We start from the raw sequence: 21,946 nt of genomic DNA on the forward strand, positions 1-21,946 counted from the left end.
CAGAGGTCTCTTCCAACCCCAACAAGTCTGTCATTGTGTGATTTTCTTTTTAATATTGCTGGAATACTGCCTCGGTCCTTTATTATCTTTCATTAGCTTTAAAAGTACTTTTTTTTCCCCATGGGGGTTTTCCTGAGTTCATAAGCTAACTAAACCCACAGCAGTCACATGACTTGGATGAGTAATAATGTTCAAGTAATTGCTGAGTAACAAAATGAACCTGCTGCCAACAGAGAGTAGGAAATACAGATTTCACTTGTACACAAGGATGGTTGTTACCCCATGGATTTAGGTCCAGACACTTCAGAGGCTCCCATTTCACATCCTGCACTAATGCTCTTGGTGCTGACAACTGCCTGGTAAATCAATCTGAATGTATGAATGAATTCAACCAGCATCTTTTATCTTCTTTCCTGACAAGTGCTGGTGCTAATACTCCACTTTAGATTACAGCTGCGAGTAAAAATTTATAAATACTAAACATACTTAATCTAAAATGTTGCCTCTTTATTTTTAATATCAATAACTACGGGGTTTTTTTTTTCACATACGAATTTAACTGTAGAGAGCTCCGTGTCATTTCTTCAGTGCTATTTAGAAGACACCAAAGAGCAGATTTGTGCCTGTGTGTTCTCATCATTTATGAAGGTTTCTTTGGCCCTTTCCACCTCCCCTCAGCCCAGGGCGCGGTGTTCACTGGAAGCCCGCGGGAGAGGCGGGTCCCTTCCCATCTCTCCCCTGTGTGCGGGCTCTGGTGGTACCACAAACATTTTATTTTCCACAAACATTTATTTATTGTATTTCCCACCCGCACGGGGCCGGGCCCGCTGGGCCTCGGCGCCCTGAGATGGCGGGCGGGTCACGTGTGCGGCGCGCGGTGACGCCGTGCCCCGTGAGCGGAAGTTGTCGGTGAGGCGGAAGCGAGCGCGGGAGGCGGCGGGGCCCATTAAAGCCGACGAGGCGGGCGGGGGGCGCAGCGATCGGGCTCGGGCCGCGGCGGCAGTACCAGGTGAGCTCGGCGGCACCGCGCGCTGCCTGCGGGGACGGGCGGGCGGCCGAGCCGCGGGACGGGGGAGCCGCTCGCGGCCCCTCCCCGGCACCGGAGGGCCCGCGGCGGAGGCGGCGCTGTCTCGGTGCTCCCGGCCGGCTTTGCACCGGGGCCCGGCTCGTTTGCCCGCCCCGAGGCGGGCTCTGGCGGCCGAGCTCCCTGGAGCCGGGCCCGGTGCTGGCTCGGGACAATGCAGGGGGGTCTCCCCAGGCCCGGCTCCTCCCCGAGGGCCTTTCCCAGGATGCGCGTTGGGCCCGGCCTTTGTGGAGCCTGCTCTGCGGAGCGGCCCGAGCGGTGCCGCCGGGCTGGGAGCGCTTTGTCTGGGGCCTCTGGAACGGCTGTGGCTCCTCCCGAACCCCGAAGAGGCTTCAGGGTGGCCGGTGGGGGGGCGCTGGGTCGGGACGGTGAAACGCTGCCCGGGGTCGGTGGGGAGCGCCTGTAACGTGAAGCGGCAGCCCCGGGAGCGATCAAACTGACCGGAGAGGCGGCCGGGAGACTGGCAGTTATTGCGAAAGGGGCTGTCGGTGTGTGTAAGGCCTGAGTCAGTGCTAGGAACTATTAGAGTGGATGGTAGAAGTGCTTTTGTCTGTGAGTGTGTAATAAGGTAAATTAAGTGATAGATCATTATTAGTTTCCATATATATAGAGACTAATAAATATGGAAATGCCTGGTGGTTGTACTTAACACAATTGCACTCACTGTAAATAGAGGGCTTATTTTAGCAGCAAAAACAGCAATCTTCACCTGAAGTAGGGTAGGTAACCTCAGCATCAAAATGTGTGTCTCACCTAGCACTCTAAGCCTTTTGTTCTCAAAGCTGGAAGTTTCAGCATTATTTCCTGGAAAACTCCAAATGTTTGCTGATAAGCAGAGCTGTTGTGGTCTGTATGAGGTTCTTATATGTAAACTGAGAGCACATGACAGAATGCAGTCCTCTCCCAGCTGTAAGCAAGCTGTTCTTTGTTTGTCACTTGCCAGCATGGAATCTTCAAAGCTTCCAGGACTTGTCACTGGCTGGCCAGCTCTTGTCTGTGCCTAATAGCCTGTGTATCCATGTGCGTGTTGGGTTTGGGGAAGTGGAGATTCTCTTTTTTTTTAAGGGGAATGGTCTATAAGTAGCTGTGCCAGTGTTTGGCTGGCTGTGACTTAAAGGCTGTGGTGATACCAGTGGTGTGTGAACAGTAGCTGCAGCCTGGCCATGGTTCCAGTAGAACCAGGCTGATGGAGTCAGTGTACCCTGCTCTCTCAGGAGCTGAATTTGAGGTTAAAGTGGGTGGAGTAATTTGAATATTCCTTGTTAAATAATCAAGGCCTCGTTGCTGTACTTACTCAGGAAGAACAAGTATACTTTTCTTTCCCCCTCTCCCTTGTGACTCCCAACAGCTGACTGAACACATGACTTGCCCTCCATGCACTAATGAGTGGACCCACCATGCCTGCCTGGCCTGAGCCCTCAGAAGTAAAGCAGCTCTAATACTGATAACTTTCAAGCCCTGCCTTGTTTGTTTGTTTGGGGTGTGTGTTTGTTTGTTTTGTATTTTTTCTTTACTCTTTGTGCTGTTATGTTAATACACTGTGTCTGGTGTAGAAAAGCTGTTATGGGGCTAAACTGACCCCTCCATAAGGAAGACTTCTGAAATCTCATAGCAGTTTCTTGCTCTCCCAAACTGTAGCGTGAAGTATAACTGATAAGATGGAAGGGAGTTGCTGTGTTTAATGTTCTTCTTCCCTGTGGTGTCCTGCAGTTGTCCCAGTCCTCAAACTCAAATATCCTGATAACAGCTCAGCATGGAATCACAGAATATTCCAAGTTGGAAGGGGCACACAAGGATCACAGCAGTTCACACAAGAAGTTCAGTTTCTGGCCCTGTACAGGACACTCCCACATGTGCCTGAGAGTGCTCAAGTGCTCTTGAGCTCTGGCAGGCTTGGGGCCTTGGCCACTTCCCTGGGGAGCCTGTTCCAGTGCCCAGCCACCCTTTGGGTGAAGAACTTTGTATCCAGCTTAAACCTGCTTTGACAAAGCTTCACGCTGTTTCCTTGATCCTGTTGCTGGTCCCCGGAGTGAGGAGGTGGGGAACAGGACACCCTGAGTTGTACCTTCAGGGTGACAAGTTAAGAATTTAAATAACTGTGTTGCAGAGTCTGCAGTACAGGCATCCTGGCCCTCCTGTAAAGGTCAGGGAATCCAACTCTTTGAGTAGTACTGACATGTTAGAACATTGATAAATCCTCAGCTGAAAGTGTAAAATGAACAAGCTCTGCTCTGAAGTGACCTGGGAAAGATATGACTTTGCTTAGTTTGCTGATCAAAATGAAAGCTTGTGAGCAGGAGGGTTACCAGATTTATTTTCTGCAGCACCTTCTTCAAGCTCGTGTTTTAAGATACTTGTGTTGGAAGGTTGTGAGAATTACCTGTTGGAGCAAATCTTGTCAAGCAAAGCTTGTCCTTGAGGAAACATTACAATTACCATCAAACCATCTGTGCAAAACTATAAATAGCTCTGTCTCTAACATGTATGGAATTTTGGTCTGACTTCTGTGTGAAAATGAGACTACTTTATGCAGAACTTAACATTTGGCTGTAAACAAAATTGGCTGTGCTTGGTTAGAGTGTGTTTTTAAATGCTGCATTGTGAGAGAAAGTTTGCAGGTACCTGGCTCAAGAATAAGGGCTGCAATAGGGCACTGAAACTGGTGGATGATGTGGGCTCACAGGAACTTATTGCTGCGTGTTCCTGCCTTCAGAATACAGCAGTTTTGTTAGTAACTGAAGTAAATTGAACCTTTGTGAAATGAGTACAGGACCCTCACCTTGCATGGTGCCAGTGTTTCCTTATGTCATCTGGGCTTCTCCTTGGCTGTGACCTGACCTGCTCTGAAGTCCCTGTCACTGGGCCCTGGTGGACCTAAGATTCCCTTGCAGGGCTTTAGAATAATTTAAAGATTGTTGCCTCTACAGAAGAGAGTCCAGCTAAGACCTTACCTAAATGCTGAGCTTGGTTGGGCACTGGCATGTGCTGCTTGTCTGGCAGCAGTCTGGCACCCTTCAGATGCTGAAGTACTTCATTCTTGCACAGCATTGTCTTGATAATTGCAATTTAATTGCCTCGTGAGTTAGGGTTGAGTTGGCTTCCCTCTGTAGCTTCCTAAAATGATCTTATGTAGTTGCTGTGTAACAGTCTGCTTTCAGATATAGCTGTGGCCAGAGATGGTGAGGATAAAAGTGTCTCTGCAGCATCAATCCAAACACGAGCTGTGCATCTCAAAACTGAATTAGATATAGATAATTAAGTGAATGACAGTAGTTGACACACCGTGCTTATTTGTGCAGTGTGGGGCTCGATTAAAGGTCCCATTTCTCTTTAAATGCACCTTGAATAAAGCTCACAAATGAGCGTCCAAGGTCAGGAGTGCCCACGTGCTGCCCAGAAATAGCAGGCGCTGAAGGGAACCCCGTGTGTCGCTTGTTCCCCTCTGGCTCCCGGTGTGCTTGTTGCTTTTGCTGTCTGCTGGTGGGGATGGGAGGGATGCAGCTCTGAGCCCAGCGTGCTGCATTTTGTGCTGGCAGATCTGCCCTGGTGATGTCATCGCTGCTGCGAGGCTGCTCCTGCTCCTCCTCCCCGTGCCAGCAACCAGCGCTGGCTGTGGGGGAAGCTTTGTCAACGCTGCTGCTGCTCCCTCATGGCAGTGACCCTGGGAAGGGAAGCAGGCTCATCAAGGCCACTCAAGTGTGTTGATTTACAGCTTATCTCCAGTAGCCTTGACTTCTCTTGCCAGGAAACCTGTTATTGAGGCCACAGCTGTCTTCACAGGGCGGTGAAGCTTCAGGACAGGGTGCACTGCCTTTGAGATGGGATTGAAGTGTAAACCTGTGGCACAGATTTCTCTCTCTATGATTTAAAGGCACTTGATACAGTGAGTGATTTGCTCTTTCTTCTGCATAACCACTTAAAATGAAAATGTAAGGTGACTAATTGTGTCTAACTGTACTTGCATGAGTTTTAAGCAGAAATTGTTAAATGAAATTAAATGTAAATTAAAAAGCCCAGTGTTCTTTTGAGTCTGTCCTATATACTGTCACTTTGGTCATTTGAGAGATGAGGTGGACAAAAGTGGAGGCCAGCAAATGGAGCTGCCTTCAGAGCCAGCCTGCCTGGAGTACCTGGACCTTGGTTACTGGGCTGCCAGTTTATCTAACATGTCTGTGCTGAGCCCTTGAACTCTTTCCAGCTGGAAGCAGAATCCTCTTCAAAGTAACCTGTCTGGTGCTTGTCTCCCTCAAGTGGGCTGAGTCACTCGGCTCCCAGACATGGATAATGATATCTGGAGTCCAAACTGGCACAGTGGTGGCATTGTCTCGAGCATGAGCAGTGAGAGGGTTTTAGCTGAGACATGCCTGGGCCTGAACCTTTTCCCTTGCCTAACAAGATGCCATTTGCCCAGAGTTCTCTTAACCTCACCATGCAAGTGAGGTTTTCATTGGACCTTTGTGGAGCTTCATCAAGAGAATAGGTGAAGTGATAAAGTATTGATGCAGGATCTGTGCAAGAGGTATGAGGGTATGAAGTATGAGTGTGAAACTGAGTATCCACAATACAAAATTCCTTGTTAGTCACTGACTCAGCTGTCATGGCAAGCTACCTGTTGCACTTCCATCCTGGTACTGAAATACTCGTCCTTCCTGCTCTGCAAACCACATTAGCATAGTATTAAGTGTGTGGAGGATCAAGAGTTCTGCTCACAGATCAAGGTGTAGTTCTTAGATTACAACCTGTCCCTAGAGAAAGCTTCCTCTCTAGAAGACTCATTACTGACAACAGGACCTCCTGGAAGGAGGAGTAATGCTTTTTGCCATTAGTGTTGGTCTGCTGCTTCCCTACATCTGCTCATAGCATCTCCCGTCACTATCTTCTCTATCAAACTTCTCCTGTAGGAAACACAATATTCACTCTCAGATCTGAGTATCAGGTGTAAGTTGCAGCCTCTGGCAGACCTCCTAAGGGCTGTCATTTGACTTGGTCAAAGTCTCCCTTCAGTCTCTTGTTTCCTGCCCAGCCTCTAGGAACTCTGGCAGCCAGGAGTGGATAAACAAGGCTTGTTTACCACTGACAAGGTCTAAGATCTGTGTTTTGCTTATCACTGCAAAAGTTATCTGTGTTTCTGAAACTGAAAGCAGGAATCTGTGAAAACTTAAACTGTAGTCAAAACTAGAATTAATCTGAGCACTTAAAAAATACTGTCAGATATGGTAAAAATCTAACAACTCAAATGTTTAACTTAGAATATTTGGAATTGGACAGCCTTATCTTCTGGACACATAGATTAAAAAAGCCCAGCTGCCTCTGACTGTGTTTTCTAGAAAGCAATAAGGGAGTTGTCACTCAGGGTAGGGCCTGATGTGAGAACTGTGCTGGGTTCTTGATATTTGTGTCAGGGCTACTGAAACTGTTGGCTGGCTCCACTAGCTGGGTGCTGTGTGCCCAAAGGCCAGCAGACACCACTGCATAAACTGGGCTGGGTGAGCACTGTGGCTGTGTTCCAGTTAGCCCAAGGTTTATTTTGCAGGTTGGAAAGCTGTCCACCAAGGAGGCCGTGGTGGTGGAGGCATCATGGAAGCTGTGCTGGTGCAGCTGCAGCGCTGTGCGTGGGCAAGGCCCTTAGTCAAGACACATGGCTTGTTGCCTGGTGTCTCCCAGCAGCCAGCTATGTGCTCAACTCTCCTCCCACATCCTGAGATTGTCTCCCCCAGGGCAGAATAGGGGAAGTTAAGCTTGCTCTGATAAAGGGGGAGGGGTGTTAAAGCAAGCATGCCTTTTCTTGTAACAGCTTTATCCTTGGGGGAGATCTGCTGGGAACTACCCGAAATCCTGTAGGATTTAATAGGGGAACTGCCTCTTACTGGAGGGTAGGGGCACAGCAACACTGATTCTTGACATGGTTTGAGCCTCCAAGAGAAGGTAGAAGATCTTGGGATGCTTGCTGTCAGTCTGTTAGAGTACGTGTGCCCAATCCTGAGAGGATATTTTGTGGTGTAAGGGCCATTTATCTGCTGGAGGAATCAGTGGACTAAAACTTCATCCAGCTTTCAGTGAAGTTTCTGGGTTTGGCTTTGTTCTTAAGATGTCTTCCTATAAGCAGAAGACTTCTGCTTCAGCAGCCCTGGCTTGCTTTCTGGGAATCCTGGTCTTGTTATGGTGTAGCATTAGCTTCAAAAGGGTCTTTGTGGCCTCTTCTCCTGCCACAGCTGCAGTCTCCCATACCTGCTACCCTCTGTGGAGATGATGGGAATCATCCTCACGTTGTTGAGGAGCAAAGTGATCCACCCAGGGTGGCTGCCCAGCATGGCTGCATCCTTGGGGACATTTTCTTCAGTCTTTTCCTTCCATTGCTTTGGCTCAGTGTCGTTGTCACCTGGAAGGTCCTGCATGTGCTCCTGTGATCTTAGGATCGGCAGCAGCCTGGATGTTGTACTGTTCCCACAGACTGCAAGAAATGTCCTCCAGACCTTTCCCACTGCTCCTAAGCACACTGTTGGTCTGCTTGAACATAGACAAACATATGGTGTGGTAATGTAAGCAAAGTGTTTTCATGCTTGTTCTGCTCCCACTTGCAAACCATGTAGTCAGACCAGCATGATGCCTCCTCATGAAAAGGTGGCTGTTGTGATGTCTAAACCAGCAGAAATCAGAGATCAGTTTTTGGCATTAGAGATGGGGTCTTGCCCTGTGTAGTTTGGACTTTCCTAGGGTAGAGTCACAATTAATTATGGCAGCTTTACAGTCAAAAACTTGTTCAGATCCACAGCTAGTATTTAAACATTGTGCAGCATAGACCAACTCTCATCTGGAGAAATGCCAGGAGGTGTAACAGGCCTGAATCAGTGAGGCTTGGGCTGAAGAGCTTGGCTTTGAGAACTTGGGCTTTGAGCCTAACTGATCCTATGCATCAGTGCCTCTCAGGAATGCTGCACTCTCCAAATCTCAGCCCTAAGGGAGCCACAGCTGAGCTGAGACCTCAGGCAGGGCAGACCCCTTCTCTTGTGCAAGTCCTGCAGTGTCAGTGCAGACACAGCTCCTGCCATGGCATTGCTTCTGCCTTCCCTGTGCTGTCTGCACTGTGGCAGGCTGGATGTTGGCATGTCTCCTTCCAGTGAGCTCTGAGTCCTTGCCCACATAAGGGATGTGTGATAGAGCCTTCAGCTGAGCATTGAGGGGATGTCTGAGGCAAGCTAAAACCTAACTACCACTGACAGGAGTGTCCAACCCAGCCCTGGCTCTGGAGCATCCTCGATCACACCAGGAATCAGTTATGCTCAAAACTGTTCCAAAGTTTGTTTCCCAGCTGGGGTTTCTGCCTGTTTGTCCAGCTGCATGTTGCCCCACCATTCTCTTCCTTTAGCACTGAACTGTCTTCAGAGCATGTTACCCATGAAGAGGCCACAGCAGAGTGTTTGTGCAGGCCTGGTGTCAGCTCCATCTGGGAGCTTCTTCAGACCATGTCAGTTGGCTTTTAGCACTGTGTCACACTGCTTTGGTGCCTGTGCTGAAGCAGACAGTGAACAGAGCTTGAAGCCATGTGGCTGAGCTGCTGTTGCTGGTTCCTAAGCTTCACTCAGTTCTAGAGCAGCTGCTCCAGCACTGGAGGCTGCAACTCTGCTCTCAAAAGGAGGTGGAAACTTACTGCAGACAGGTGTGGTCTGAAAAGCTAATTCCTCTGGGATACTGAACCGTGTTCTCAGATTCAGTTTTGATCTGAGCCATGTCAGTGTGCTAGCAGGCATCTAAAGCTCCAGGCTGTTCTTCAGGAAGGTGAAGCTTTTGGCATAGGACTCTCAGATGGGGGTGGGATGTACTGGACAGTGTATTTACATCTAACAGCTTGCAATATAATGTTCTACACAAGGTATCAAAAATTAAGTTGTAGCTGAGGCTTTCAGCTCCATGAACAGAGGTAGTTTCTGCCTCACAGGGCTGTCTGGGAAAGGTACCAACTGGACAGAAGCCTGCTCTTGGTGGAGCAGCTCAGCTGCCTGCTGAGCTGCTCCTCTTGAGGAGGGAATGAGGAGCTGTGCTTGAGCTCTTGGCTGGGTACCGGCAGGAGGGAATATATTGGTTAGAGCAGCAACATAAACGTGTTGGGAAGAAGGAGGTGGAAATCAGTTTTTAGATGCTACTGTGGGACAGCAGCTAGAGTGTACACTTCAGTGAAGCTGTCACAAGAATATCTTGCCAGGTGCTTTTGGTGTGGGCTCTGCTTGAACTGACTGCTGCTCCATGGTGCATCTGAGGCCTGAAGGCACCTCTGATTGTATGGGCTGTAGAGCCCATTGCCTCAAAAACAGCCTATTTACAGGGAGCAGTTATTGCAAGTTGTCAGCCCAAATTACAAGATGTTCCTGGTTTCCTTTTTAGACACAGCACGTGTCCCCACTAAATGTGAGGCTTTTCTTGATGGTATTTTCCAGTGAGCTGGAGAAGCTGAGCTCCTGATTGTCCTGTCATGGGGGTGGGAGAGTGCTGTCCTGCCTGTGCAGCCTTTGTCAGTGCAAGACTCAGCCTGCTGTCATAACTCCCTATGCCTCTGTAGTTGTGCTCAGTGTGGGGATGCTGGATACATGTTCCACCTGTAGAGCTCCCAGGTTTGGTAAGGGAAATGTGCAGGCTCTGTAGCAGTCAAAAACATCAAAGGCAGCCATATTCCTAATTTCTTCCTTGAAGGCAGCTTGGCATCTCTGAAGCCATATTGATATGAAATTAATAGCCCCTGCTGATTGTCTCCTGACTACTGCTGTGCTTTTGCCCAGCTGAAAAGACAGGGCTTGTGTTATTCTTGGGAGAATGCAAGTGACGTGTTTAATGTTGGTATCTGTTGGTCTCAGGTTTGTGTTGAACTGTTCAGGCAGTCACTTGTAGCTTTGTATTGGTTGATGCCTTGTTGGCAATATCTGTCTGACCAGCCAGTGTGAACCAAGCTGATGTTAAATTGTAACTTGTAAAGCTTGTTCTGCCCCATCTGGGGCTCTGCTGCAGGTGGGGTTTGAGGCTTCAATACAAAGGGTGTCTGGACTGCTTGGACACTCTGCAACCAGGAACTGTGACTCTGGTCAATGAGTGGCAATAATAGGCTGTGGCTTTCCTCACAATGAAGCCTTGCTTTTTTAAAGTAGCTGAAAAATTGGAGCAAATTCATGTATCTACTGAAAGGTTTAGCTAAGTAGATGCAAGGTGCAGTGTGACCATGGGGCAGGCGGTATGTGCCAGGCTGTTTGGTGTGCTTGGACCTCTAAAAACAGGATAAGCATTCAGTGACCATCTCATTTCAGTGGCTGAAGATATAAGCAGACATAAGCCCTTGAGATGCCAAACGTGCTAGGGAACTTGATACTTTGGAGAGGGAACTGGTTCAGTCTGACTGAGCTGGTCCTGAATAATATTTCTAGCTTCAGTTTCCTTGAAGAAATGCTGAACCCAGGGAGGGAGGAGGGAGGGAATAAAAATAGCTCTCTGTAGTACAGAGACATCCATGCAAGAGAACAGTGAGTAGAGGTGCTGTTTCTGTGTCAGAAGTGCACTTGGCTGCATTTTGGGACACTCTTCAGGACAGAAGGTTCTTCCAGAGCACGAGGGTAGCTCTTGTCTGGTCACTGTGGTGAGCATGCTGCTGTGTGTGGTGGCCCCTAATGGACACCTGATCTGTCCACATCAGCTTGTTCATGGTTGGGTGTTTTTGCTAAAAGTCCTGTGGTATAGCAGGAAAGTGGAAGCTCTGCTTATCAGCCATGGCACCCAGAACAGAGCTGCAGGGCTTCAGGTTCAAATACACCTTTTTGTGGGATGCCTGCTGGGACAGGGAGCAAAACTAGGCATCCATAATTCTGAGTTTAGCTGTGCTCAATGCCTGCTGCCCTACCACTCTGTGCCTGGTTGGTGTGGTGTTAAATATCCCTGGCAGAGGACACAAGGCAAGATGTGATCTCCAGCATCCTCACCTCAGCACTGAGCTGGTTGCTGAGAAGCTGCAGGTGGCAAGCTGATAGCTGCAGTAACAGGGAGCTCCTGACCAAACATTCCAGCCTGTATAGACATGTTAGGATTGTATTCCAACTGTTCAATAGCAAAGCTGAAACAGTAAAGACTGCTCAAAACTGCTATGGGTATGCTGCTGCTTAGGGAGCCTTGTCTTCCAGGGAGGTGAGATTCCCCTAGGGCTGGATGCTCTCACACTGAGACTGTCCATGAGCCATTTAGAATATTCCTTTTGCAAGGCCTGCTTCTGTTAAAGCATAGCTGATCTGAGGTCTGGTGAGCCATCAATGCAAACTGCTTCTGTTCCTGCTTGTACCAACCCAATTAATATTAAAATGCCTACATTGTGACTTGACACGTGAACATCTCTAAGGAATTTGTAACCCTCCATTTCTGCTTTGAGTTAAAGCAGCTGTCTTAATATAGCAAGGGAAAGGACAGTTGTAATGTGCTCTGAAGCAACAAGGGAAACCTAATTAGACTTGGCATAGGCTTTATTTGCTCTTGCATCTGAGCTGTAGAGCTATGAAGCTTCATAGGATGGGTTTTGACTTTTCCTTTCAGATTAGCTGAACCCAGTGATGCTTGCAGCAATTTTCCCTTGCTACTGCTGCAGGTGTTAAAGGTATAACAGTATTGTGGGACAGAGTGTGCTATACCAGCTTCATTTCTTGAGGGTCAGCATATCATTAATGGCTTGTTTGCTTAGAGGATAGGCATTAAAATGGAGTGGAAGGTTTCCTCTCCTGGATTAGAGACAGCTGTGTCATTTCTTTGGCACTGGTTAAGCCAGGAGAAGGAATGATTGTGGTGATCAGCCCTTGGCTGATGTGGAGTGTCTGGTGGCTCCTGGGTGTGCTGCTCCAGGCTGTGTCCTGAGCAGTCATGCAGATGACCTCGCTCAAAAAGATTTCATGTAGTGTGAAACAGAGCTGAGTCTTGGATCAAATCTTAACAAACAAGTTTTTCTTCGTGATACCTTTGAAAAAGGAAGTGTTTGTTCAGAAGTGCTGCTGGGACTGGACAGAAGCCCCATGTGAGCTCTCACACTGCCATCTGAAGGGCGTGTGCCTCAGCAGGCTGCTGCTCTGGAGTCATTGTGTCAAATACCAAAAGGCAAGACAGGCTGCATTCTCTGGTGCAAAATACTCTTAGTGCTGAGTCAGTGGGACCCCAGCCTATCTCAGCTCAACCATTTTCTACGGGACCTGAGGATGTTTCCTTGTTGTACTGGGCAAGGAATAACCCTGAAGTGTAGGTCTGTTTCTACCTGCATTAGAAGATTGTTAAAGAGGGCTTGGCCCATCAGCTGACAAGGACCTGCTTCAAGGCAGCATCACCCAAGGCTGGTAGAACAGGGGTGTGAGACTGGGCAGCGTCCATGCTGCTCCTGGCAGGGCTGCAGTTCCTCACTGTCCCATGGCCCACACCAAATACAAAGCTACAGCAGCTCTTCCTGTACTGTGGCTCACATCCTTTGCATCACCTGGGATGGAAGCTGAGTGTCTCACCTGCCTGGTGTTGATGGGGCAGGGACAGCCCTTCACCCTGCTGGGTAACCTGTCAGCTATGACAAGAAGGCAGTGGCAGCTCTGACTCAGCCTGACTTCCTATGTCTGCAGGTGGCTGCTCAGCTGAGTTACTGCTAAGGTAATGAATCCTGACAGAGCAGTTTTCCCTCCCCTCAGAGTGGAACTTCAGGCTATGTTGAACTTGGGAGATAAGCATGCAGTGTGATTTAGTGTTGCAATTTAGGGCTCTGCAAATCCCTTCTAAGCAGGAGAACTAATGCCAGCTTGTCCAAAGCTGCTTCGAATTCCAGGAGGCAGTGAGCTGCAGCAGCAAGTGATATTGGAAACACTCTGAGGAAAATAGAAGCAGTTCCCAGAAGCATGCTGGGTTCTGGCACAGCCACTTCTGGGTGAGTTGTTTTCCTCTGTCCTGAGGAAATCAGGTGACTTGCACTGGGCCTGAACCTATGCAGATGTTTTTCATGACAGTTCAGTATACACAGCTGTCTTAAGGCTGTTTTAAAGCTCTGTTCACTTGCTTCTTGCTCCATCTGGGCTGTTTGTGCTGCACAAGTCTCTGGCTTGACTGGCAGAAGTGTCACTTGGTATGTGCTTTGTGAACACAGGAGGTGCAGGCTTGAAGGGGCTTCTGTGCTCTGCTCTGCCCATGGCTGTAGGGGAGACAGGCAGTGGTGTGTGCATCTGGGCAGGAGCAGAAGCAGAGCTCAGTGTTGGTGCTGGTGACAACTTTCAGCTGGCTCTGTCTGGGTGAGCATAGCTGGGCTGTCAGCTGCATCAGGGGACAATGCAGCCCACTGGAAAAGAGAGGTGCTGACACTTGGAGAAACTGTCCTCTTCCACATGCTCTCTGGCATCTGCTAGCACCCATCTAAGGGTGGCATCAGCCCTCTGGGTGACCTCTCACTGCTGCTCACTGCACAGCCCCTGGCTCTTATCTCCTCAGCACTGAGTCCTGTTTAGGTCTATCTCAAGGATCTCATGAGGTTATACAGGAAAAAAACCCAGAAGGGCCAAAGCCCAACTAGAACTTAATCTGACTACTGCTGTAAAAGATAATAAAATGTGTAAAGAGTGTTTTTGTACATTAGTAACAAATGAAAGCTAAGAGGCATCCCCATCCTTTATCAGATGTGGAGGGAAACATAGTGATAAAGGCTGAGGAAGAGGCCTGCTACATGGCTTAGACACTCAAGACTCAGTGCCTTTGTGGATGGGTGCTGAGGGAGCTGCTGGAAGTGCTCCCTGAGCCCCTTTGAGTCCAGCAGTCGTGGCTCCCTGGGGAGGTCCCAGTGCACTGGAAGTTAGCAAATGAACTGTCCATCTACAAGAAGGGTCAGAATCAGGAGGAGGATCTGTGGAAGGCCTGTTAGTGTGACCCTGGTGCCAGAGAAGGTTATGGAGCAGATATCTTGAATGCCATCATGCAGCATATACAGGGCATGGATGATCCTAGAGGCCTTTCCCAACCTAAGCAACCCTGTGACTGTGAGGTGGGTGCAGTCCAAAGAGGTGTAGCTGTAGGTGCATCACTGCAGTGGTGCAGGGATGCTCCTTCAGCTTCTGCAGCATCCACTGACAGCAAAGGCTAAAGCTCTTCATGTCTTCTAACCCTCAAAGCTTGAGATTATTAAGGTCTTTTGCAACTGGATTGCATCTAGTGAGAGGCTTTTACAGCTTGAAGCCTCCTGTAGTAGTGGGGCGAAATGGATGTAGTTATCTAGCACCTGAGACTGTTGTGTATCCCAGGAAGCACAGAAGGCTCAAGCTGCTTGAAGACCTAAATCCCTGTTGTAGAAGCAAAGGCCTCCTTAGCTGTGAAAATCAGGAATAGCTCCTGAAGAGTAGGAGTTGTGTGCTGTAATGAATGTGGTATAGCAGGATGGGAATTTTAGGGTAGGCAAGTCCATACATAAGGGCTTAATACCAGATCCTGTTGTCAAGGATCTTTGGAGTCAAGTAGCACAGCTGTAGCCATCCTGTGGCTCCTCTTGCTGTACTGAACCTGCAGGGCTCCCTCAGGAAGGTCCTTGTGTTGTGGAGCAGGTCAGTACCAAACTGGGTCTGTGATCTGATCCAGCACATAAGAGTGGCTGGCCCACCCCCGCCCCAGAGGTGTGGAGCAGGGCCTCAGGGTAGGAAGGGTGTGCTCAGCCACTGGACAGACCCTGTGCTTGCTCTCACCATGCTAAAGAATATCCAGAAGTGTATTCTGACCTGCTGCAGCTGATGAACTTGTAGCTGCCTCACTGGTCTGAGATCTGGGACCAGATGAGTGTGGAACTCTGAAGCTCAGCTCTCTTTTTAGTTGGATGCACCATTAGTGGCCAGTTTAGAGCCTCCTGCCTATGAAGTTTTGACAAACAAGTCATCATCTGATGGAGTAGAATGATGAGGTTTGTCACTGTAACCTTATTACCCCAAAGCTGAGGTGGCAGTAGTCAGCTTCCTGTGCCCTCAGAGAAGCCACAGTCTGGCAGCAGTTTGCTTTGCAGTTCAGCTGCCCCGAGTGGCTGTTGCAGCTGTTTCAACCACAGCATGTCCTTGGGATTTGGTTCTTTCACAAAACACAGCTGCTGGAGAAAGCTTCCACTTCTCCAAGCTCATGATGGAGGAAATGCTTTTCTTTTTTTTCCTATTTTTTTGCTGGGAAACTACTGAACAGCACAAAAAAAGCTTGAGTGTGGTATTAGCCACATGCCTGCTTACCCCTCACTTTGTGGCATGTGTAAGAATTATTAGCCAGTGTTGGGAGCTGGTATGATTTACTGCACTGCCTCAAGTCAAGGGAGATGGCCTGGGCTAGTATATCTCCCAAATGGCCTGGAAATGGGATCCAGAAGGGCCTTGGTGTACAGTAAGTGACAACTGCTCAGCTCATCTCAGATTAAATTGCCACTGCTGGTGTGGCATGGCCCAGCCTGTGCAGTGGGCAGACACCTGGGCAGTGCTGGGTGCAGCCTTGAACTGGAGTCTGGTTTCAGGAGTGCTGAGCCCTGCCTGTCCCTGGCTCCTTACTGGGGGTCAGGTTTCCCAGCCTCCAAACTTGCTGCTTGCTTTCTTGAGGAATGAATGAATGGTTTGTGACGGGATTGTTCTTCCTTTCTAGTGTGAAAGATGACTTCTAGGAAGAAAGTGTTACTGAAAGTCATCATCCTTGGAGACTCTGGGTAAGTGGAAGAGCCTTTCAGATGCTAATCTGTATCTGGCTAGAGCAGTGCTCTTGACTAGTGGGAGCCTGGATGCACTGTAAGAAATGAGCAGTGCTGGGAGGAGAGATTTTACAGCCCATGACAGCTGTGTTACCTCAGGTCTAAGAACTCTTCCCTGCCCTCTGTCTTGAATGTGTCCCTGCAGTATCTTGAGGTCCTGCCACAATATTAAATGGGAAAATGTGGTGGGGAGGCCACTGGAGTAGCAGAGTGGAATAAAAAGATAAAATAAAAAGCCCCAAAACCACTAGTAAGCATTCTTAGGTGACTTCCTACAACTCTGTCAGAGACATAGTCTGTACTGAGCCATCTGCTGTGCTCCTGTGGGCTGGCTGGAGCACTCCCCTTGGAGTGAAAGGCTTTGCTCTGTGCTCCCAGCAAGGAGCTGCTCTGCTGTCACAGGTTGCTGGCTGTGCAGGCTGTAACCTGATTCCCATGACATAAGGTTTATTTATACTGCTGTCCCCAGCAAGCTGTTATTCAGGGAGTGTTTCTCAGCCACACAGAGAGCATGTGAGCCTCTAAGCTTGCTCTCTGGGGAGGATCTCCACCTCTGGGTGCCTAGCAGATGTGTTTGTGAGCTGTTGCCATCTGAGATTGTCTGGTTTCCACCTCCTCCTTCTGCAGAGGCTGAAGATTACTGTTTGTGATGGGTTTCTCTGAAGCACTTCATCTTCTAAAATTGCCTTCATGGTCATAAATTGATGTCTGTTCCTTACCAAGGACCAGATTAGTGATGGGGAGGTGAGGTTTCTCAGGATGTAATCCTGTGTATCCTTGGGTAGCTAATGCTCTTACTCAGCTGGTGCCTCAGCATCTCTTGGTGTGCAGGCCCCCACTAGCAGAGGTGGGAGCTTTTTCCCTGGTTGAAAAGCCAGGAGGTTATGGGCAGTGAAGGGCACTGGAATGTTCTCTTCAGGGTGATCAGTTCAACACTGTTGTAGAAACAGCCTACCAAGTCTGTCTTTTTTGTGTTCCTGTGCAGGGTGGGAAAGACATCGCTCATGAACCAGTATGTGAACAAGAAATTCAGTAACCAGTACAAGGCTACGATAGGTGCAGACTTCCTGACAAAAGAGGTGATGGTGGATGACAGGCTAGTGACAATGCAGGTAAGGAGGAACTCTGCTGCAAGGGCTGCCATCACCCCACTTGTGTGGAAGCATCTGCTCTGGGGTAGGGATCAGTGTCCTGGGTGTGTGTCTTGTTTGCACTGAACTTCTCTTAGACATAAGTGCTTCTGGGCTTCCCTACAACTTTTTGCATGGGCTGAACAAGGGAATGCAAAGATTAATCTGGGTTTAGCTAACAGCATTGTTGCTAGGCCCTGTTTAAAAAACTGGATTTGGTACTGTCAGTAAACTAGGTCTTTTTACAAAGATTCACTTGATTAGCGTTCAAGAACTGGAAAAGACTCCCTAGGTCAGCCATTTGTGTCACCCCAAGTCCTATGGGTGCAGTGTTAATGTGCCAGCCTGCTTATGTCTGTGATATCTGTAGCTTTCATCTCTCCTTGGTGAAACTGACTGCAAGGCAGCAAAAGCTGCAGCCATCAGAGGGGTATTTGAACTCTGCTGCTATCCAGGTGCATCCAAGCACTGCAGACAGGTCACCTGCTGACCCTAATACCCAAGTCCTGCTTGTCCAGGACAAGGATATGTCCCTGGCTGAGGCTGAAGACAAAAAGGGTCAACTATCTTTAGAAGGTGTTTCTGGCTCCTGATGCTTAGTGCCTACAGAAATCCCCAAGCCTGCAGGTGCTGCTGTCTGCCCAGCTGGGGACTATATATGCCTGGTGGGGAGTTTTGGAATGAATGCCCTAATTGCAGACTGACTGTGTCAGAGTAGAACTGGCTTATCTGCCCTGTCTTTTGCTCCAGATATGGGATACAGCAGGCCAAGAACGATTTCAGTCTCTGGGAGTTGCCTTCTACAGGGGAGCAGATTGCTGTGTGCTGGTGTTCGATGTCACGGCTCCCAACACGTTCAAAACCCTAGACAGCTGGAGGGATGAATTCCTCATTCAGGCCAGTCCAAGGGATCCTGAGAATTTTCCTTTTGTTGTGCTGGGAAACAAGATTGACCTAGAAAACAGACAAGTGAGTACTGGGACTTACTAACCTCCTCTTAAGACACTGCTGGAATGGGAGACCTTGGGGAAACTCAGGAGGGTTACCTGAGAAACGGGAGTGGGAGGTGCCTGAGAGTGGCTCAGATGTTGTCTGCCACCGGAGAAGGGTTTCTCCTGCCTGGAGAGGTCAGGCCCCTGTGCACAGCATGCTCCTGCCCACTGGTGGAAGGATTGCAGCAGCTTCCTGGGGAGGGAGGTGCAAGGAGAGGAGCTGCTTCTCCTCCCCCAGATGTGCCGAGCAGCTCCTATGGGAGCAGGCCAGTGCTCTGTGATCTCATTGCCCTTGGGCAGGGTCCTCCTTGTCCTGGGGCTGGGTCTGTCAGGTGATGGGAAGTGGTCTCCCGTGTTCTGTTTCAAGGCTGTGGCTTTGATGAGGTCAGAGCTGCTCAGGTTGGCTGTGAGGGATCTCTGGCCTTGCCCTGAAAATAAAACCCCTCCCTGCATAGCAGAAGGTAGTGATGCTGTTCTCTGTCCACCCAGGTCACCACAAAACGGGCACAAGCCTGGTGCTACAGTAAAAACAACATCCCCTACTTTGAAACCAGTGCCAAGGAGGCCATTAATGTGGAACAAGCTTTCCAGACGATTGCACGAAATGCACTTAAACAGGTAGGGAGGGGGCCCGTGTGCAGCCCTGCCCCAGTGCTGGGGCTCACTCCCAGCCTTGCCCAGCTCCTTGCATGCTGGGAGCTGTGTGCAGAGCATTAACTCCTCCTCCTCCTCTCCCACTAGGAAACCGAAGTGGAACTTTACAATGAATTCCCCGAACCCATCAAACTAGACAAGACTGACCGAGCGAAGGCTTCTGCAGAGAGCTGCAGCTGCTGAGGGGAGTGGGAGGGGTTGAGCACAGTCCTTCACAAACAAATATCACACTTAGGCCTTCAAACACACAGCCCCTCTTCTGTGTTTAAAATGAAATTACAAAAAAAAAAAAATTGCATCTCCAGCTGCCAAAATCCACCCATCTCTCATGAGCATCTGAGTCCTGCACTTCAGAGCTCAGGTCCCCACACCATCCACATCACACTTCATGGTAACAGACCTTTCTCTTAGTTTAAAATGGAAACTGTTATGTATGTTTGGAACTGAATCTAATTCCAGGTGTCCAATGGAGAGAAACTGTTTACAGGTAATCTGTGTAACAAGTTACATACATTTTTAACTGTCTCGTGTTTTCCCCTGTGAAGGCTGCAATTGGAAAGGCTGATTACCCATAGTTCATTGCAAGCTCAGCACTCAGACTAGGTTGAGTTTTGTATGTATCTCTGTTAATGCTTGTTACTTTTAACTAATCAGATCTTTTTACAGTATCCATGTATTATGTAATGCTTCTTTAGGAAAAATCTTATAGTACATGTTAATATATGCAACCAATTAAAAATGTATAAATTAGTGTAAAATTCCTGAATTACATGTTCAAGTACTGAAACACAGGTTGTGTAGAAAGTGAGGAGGACACTTGTGACCTGCGGCGTGCTAGCAACACAGAGTCCAGATAGAGGCAGTATTCTGTACAGTAGAGATGAACTATGTAAGCCTTCTTGTTTTGAGGCCAAAAAGGCTTCATCTTCTGGAAAAATCTGTCTGGCTTCCTTGTATCTAAATTCTCAGATTTGCATAACAGCATTGATATGCACACTGGATTATTGGATTTAAAATTAAATACAGCTATGAAATGACCTCATTTGTTCACCTCCCCTACTGCTTAACTCCTGACATCCTGGAGCGAGCATGAGGAGCCAGAGCTGAGGTGTGCCTGTGGCTCTTTGTGCTGTGGAAGGAGCTCCCACCTGGGGTGTGGTAGCTGTTTCTTGATGAATGACCTGGACTATGAATCTTCCCTTTCTTCTTACTGACTGCTAATCTGGATTTTTGGTATGGAAAAACTTGGCAATCTAGTCCCTTTCCTCTCTTCCTTTCTTCCTGGTATTTGTTCTTGCATTTGTAGCTTGCTTAAATGGAGCCCTTCTACCTGTTTTCCAGAGGTCTACATTCTAGTACGTAGGCTGAGCTCTTATGTAAAGAAACAAACATGATGCCAATAAACTTAACAAGAACAAACTTTCTTGTTTACTCCTGTTTCTGGCTCTTTTTTTCCTCCACTAACCTGCTTTCTTTCCTCTGTCTGGTCACCATTCCAGCAAGCCAATGCCTGTTAACTGAAGGATATTTGTGCTTCTTCCTTACTATAAAGTTTGTGCCTTCCAGTTTGGTTTTTGAGAGAGGGGTGAGCCAGCCCTGCTTGCTTGGCTGGGGCACTGCTAGAGAGTTACCCCTCTGCTTCTCTGCAATCTGCTTGCAGGGCAGGAATGATGCTGGATCAGATCCCTCAGGGAGCACAGCCCTGTTCTGGGCGTGTCCTGGACAGCCTCTGTGTTTTGGGACAGGCTGTTAAAGCTCTTCCTGCCCTCCCCTTGCAGGGGTTGTGTGAGCAGAGCAGGCTCAGCCCTTCCTGCTCCCCAGCAGGGCTGGCCTGGCCTTCCTTGGAGTGGGTTGAGGGCCTTTCTGTGCTCCAGCCTAGTCAAATAAAGCCTTTAATTTCTAAATGCTGGCTGTGACCCTCTGCTTGCACTCACCAAGGCTGAGCTGACAACTGTACCCAGAGGAAGATGGAAAACAGAGTTTAGTGAAATGAGGGCAGTTATTTCAAGAGCTTTCTAACAGTTTTTGTGCTCCATATCCTATTTTATAGTGCTGTCCTATCATACTTCTCTCACTTGACTGGGCTTTTGCTGTCCACATCAATCTCAAATAACTGCACTAGCATCGTGTCCTGCTGGGACCACTTTTCTCTCTGTGTGCTTTTTGAAAGACTTGGACCTTCTGCTCATCTTCATTTAAAGTGTTGCTCTGCACTTGTTTGCTGTGGACACAGCTGGAATGTGGAGAAAGCCAGGCTGGGGGAGAGAGGAACAATAACCCTGAAGTTCCTGGGGAAAGGAGATGCTCTGAACTTTGCAGCCCTCTGCCTGGTTTTGGGTGGTGGGGCTGAGGCAGCCAGGGCTGTGGCTGAGCCCTCAAGCGACCTTGTGTTTAATGTCTTTCCAGTCAGATAAACTGGCAATAACCCAAGGCTCCAGATGAGGTGGGACAGCTGTGGGGCTCCTTGCCACAGGATGTTACAGATGCTTAAGGGGAGGATTCAATTTGCCACCTACATATCAATGTTTTTACAGGTGGGAAATACACACAAGTGTACAGAAGGCAAGCAGCATGGGAACTGCTGTCCTGCTGTTACACTCAGGGCTGGTGGTGTCACAGATGGGACTGGTGTTCTGCATGAATCACTGTCATCACTGTGGTCTGGAGAAGCCAGCCCGACTGACTATTGCTGCAGGCAACACACACTTAAAGCCACTCCCTGCACCATTGGAGTGTCATGGCTTTTACTTTTGTGATGGCCTCTGTTGCTGCTGCAGTGACAGTGTAAAAATGCATGTAAAAACCCACCCTGACAGTGGGTGCAAGGGTGACTCGGTGCTGGGTGCACCCCAGAGGAAACCCTGCCCTGGTGCGTGGAGGCAGCTGAGCTCAGGCGTGGCTTTCCTCTTTGCCCAAGTCCTGACAGGGCAGGAGGAAGAGACCCAAAGGAGGAGCCTGGCTGGATGAGGGGAGAGAAGAGCTACAGCCAGCTCAGGACAGAATCGGGTGAAGCTGAGGAGGCGGCCGCAGGGCGGGTGGGCAGAGCAGGCAGGTGCGGCTGCTGCTCCCGCAGGGCTGGAACGGCTCGGAAGGCAGCTGTGCTGTGTGATGTGCACACATGAAAGCTGGGGCGTCACACAAACACATCTGTGCTGAGGGGCTGCGGGGGGGAGCCGTGCCAAAGGGATTCCAGGCCGACCGCCGGCGCTGGAGCTGCCCTGAGCCCCAGCAGGAGCCTCCTGCCAGCCCAGGGCCTGCAGCTCATCCACCACAGCGGGCTCGGGGCCAGCCCCGGCCCTGCACGGCCCCAGGTGTGCACAGGGACCCGGGGCCCGCCCGCAGGGAAATGTGT

At 49.1% G+C, this 21,946-nt stretch overlaps 1 protein-coding gene across 1 annotated transcript; it reads left to right on the forward strand.

The window, feature by feature from the left end:
• Positions 1 to 855: 855 nt before the first annotated feature.
• On the forward strand, positions 856 to 18,947 carry RAB7A (RAB7A, member RAS oncogene family). The gene is made up of 6 exons (XM_005485415.4): positions 856 to 1,009; positions 15,716 to 15,776; positions 16,804 to 16,930; positions 17,699 to 17,917; positions 18,430 to 18,558; positions 18,682 to 18,947. The coding sequence occupies exons 2-6, from the start codon at positions 15,724 to 15,726 to the stop codon at positions 18,775 to 18,777; spliced, it is 624 nt and encodes a 207-aa protein (XP_005485472.1). The 5' UTR covers positions 856 to 1,009; positions 15,716 to 15,723; the 3' UTR covers positions 18,778 to 18,947.
• Positions 18,948 to 21,946: the final 2,999 nt, after the last annotated feature.

Source organism: Zonotrichia albicollis, chromosome 12, assembly GCF_047830755.1.
Source record: "Zonotrichia albicollis isolate bZonAlb1 chromosome 12, bZonAlb1.hap1, whole genome shotgun sequence".
Taxonomy (NCBI): Eukaryota; Metazoa; Chordata; class Aves; order Passeriformes; family Passerellidae; genus Zonotrichia; species Zonotrichia albicollis.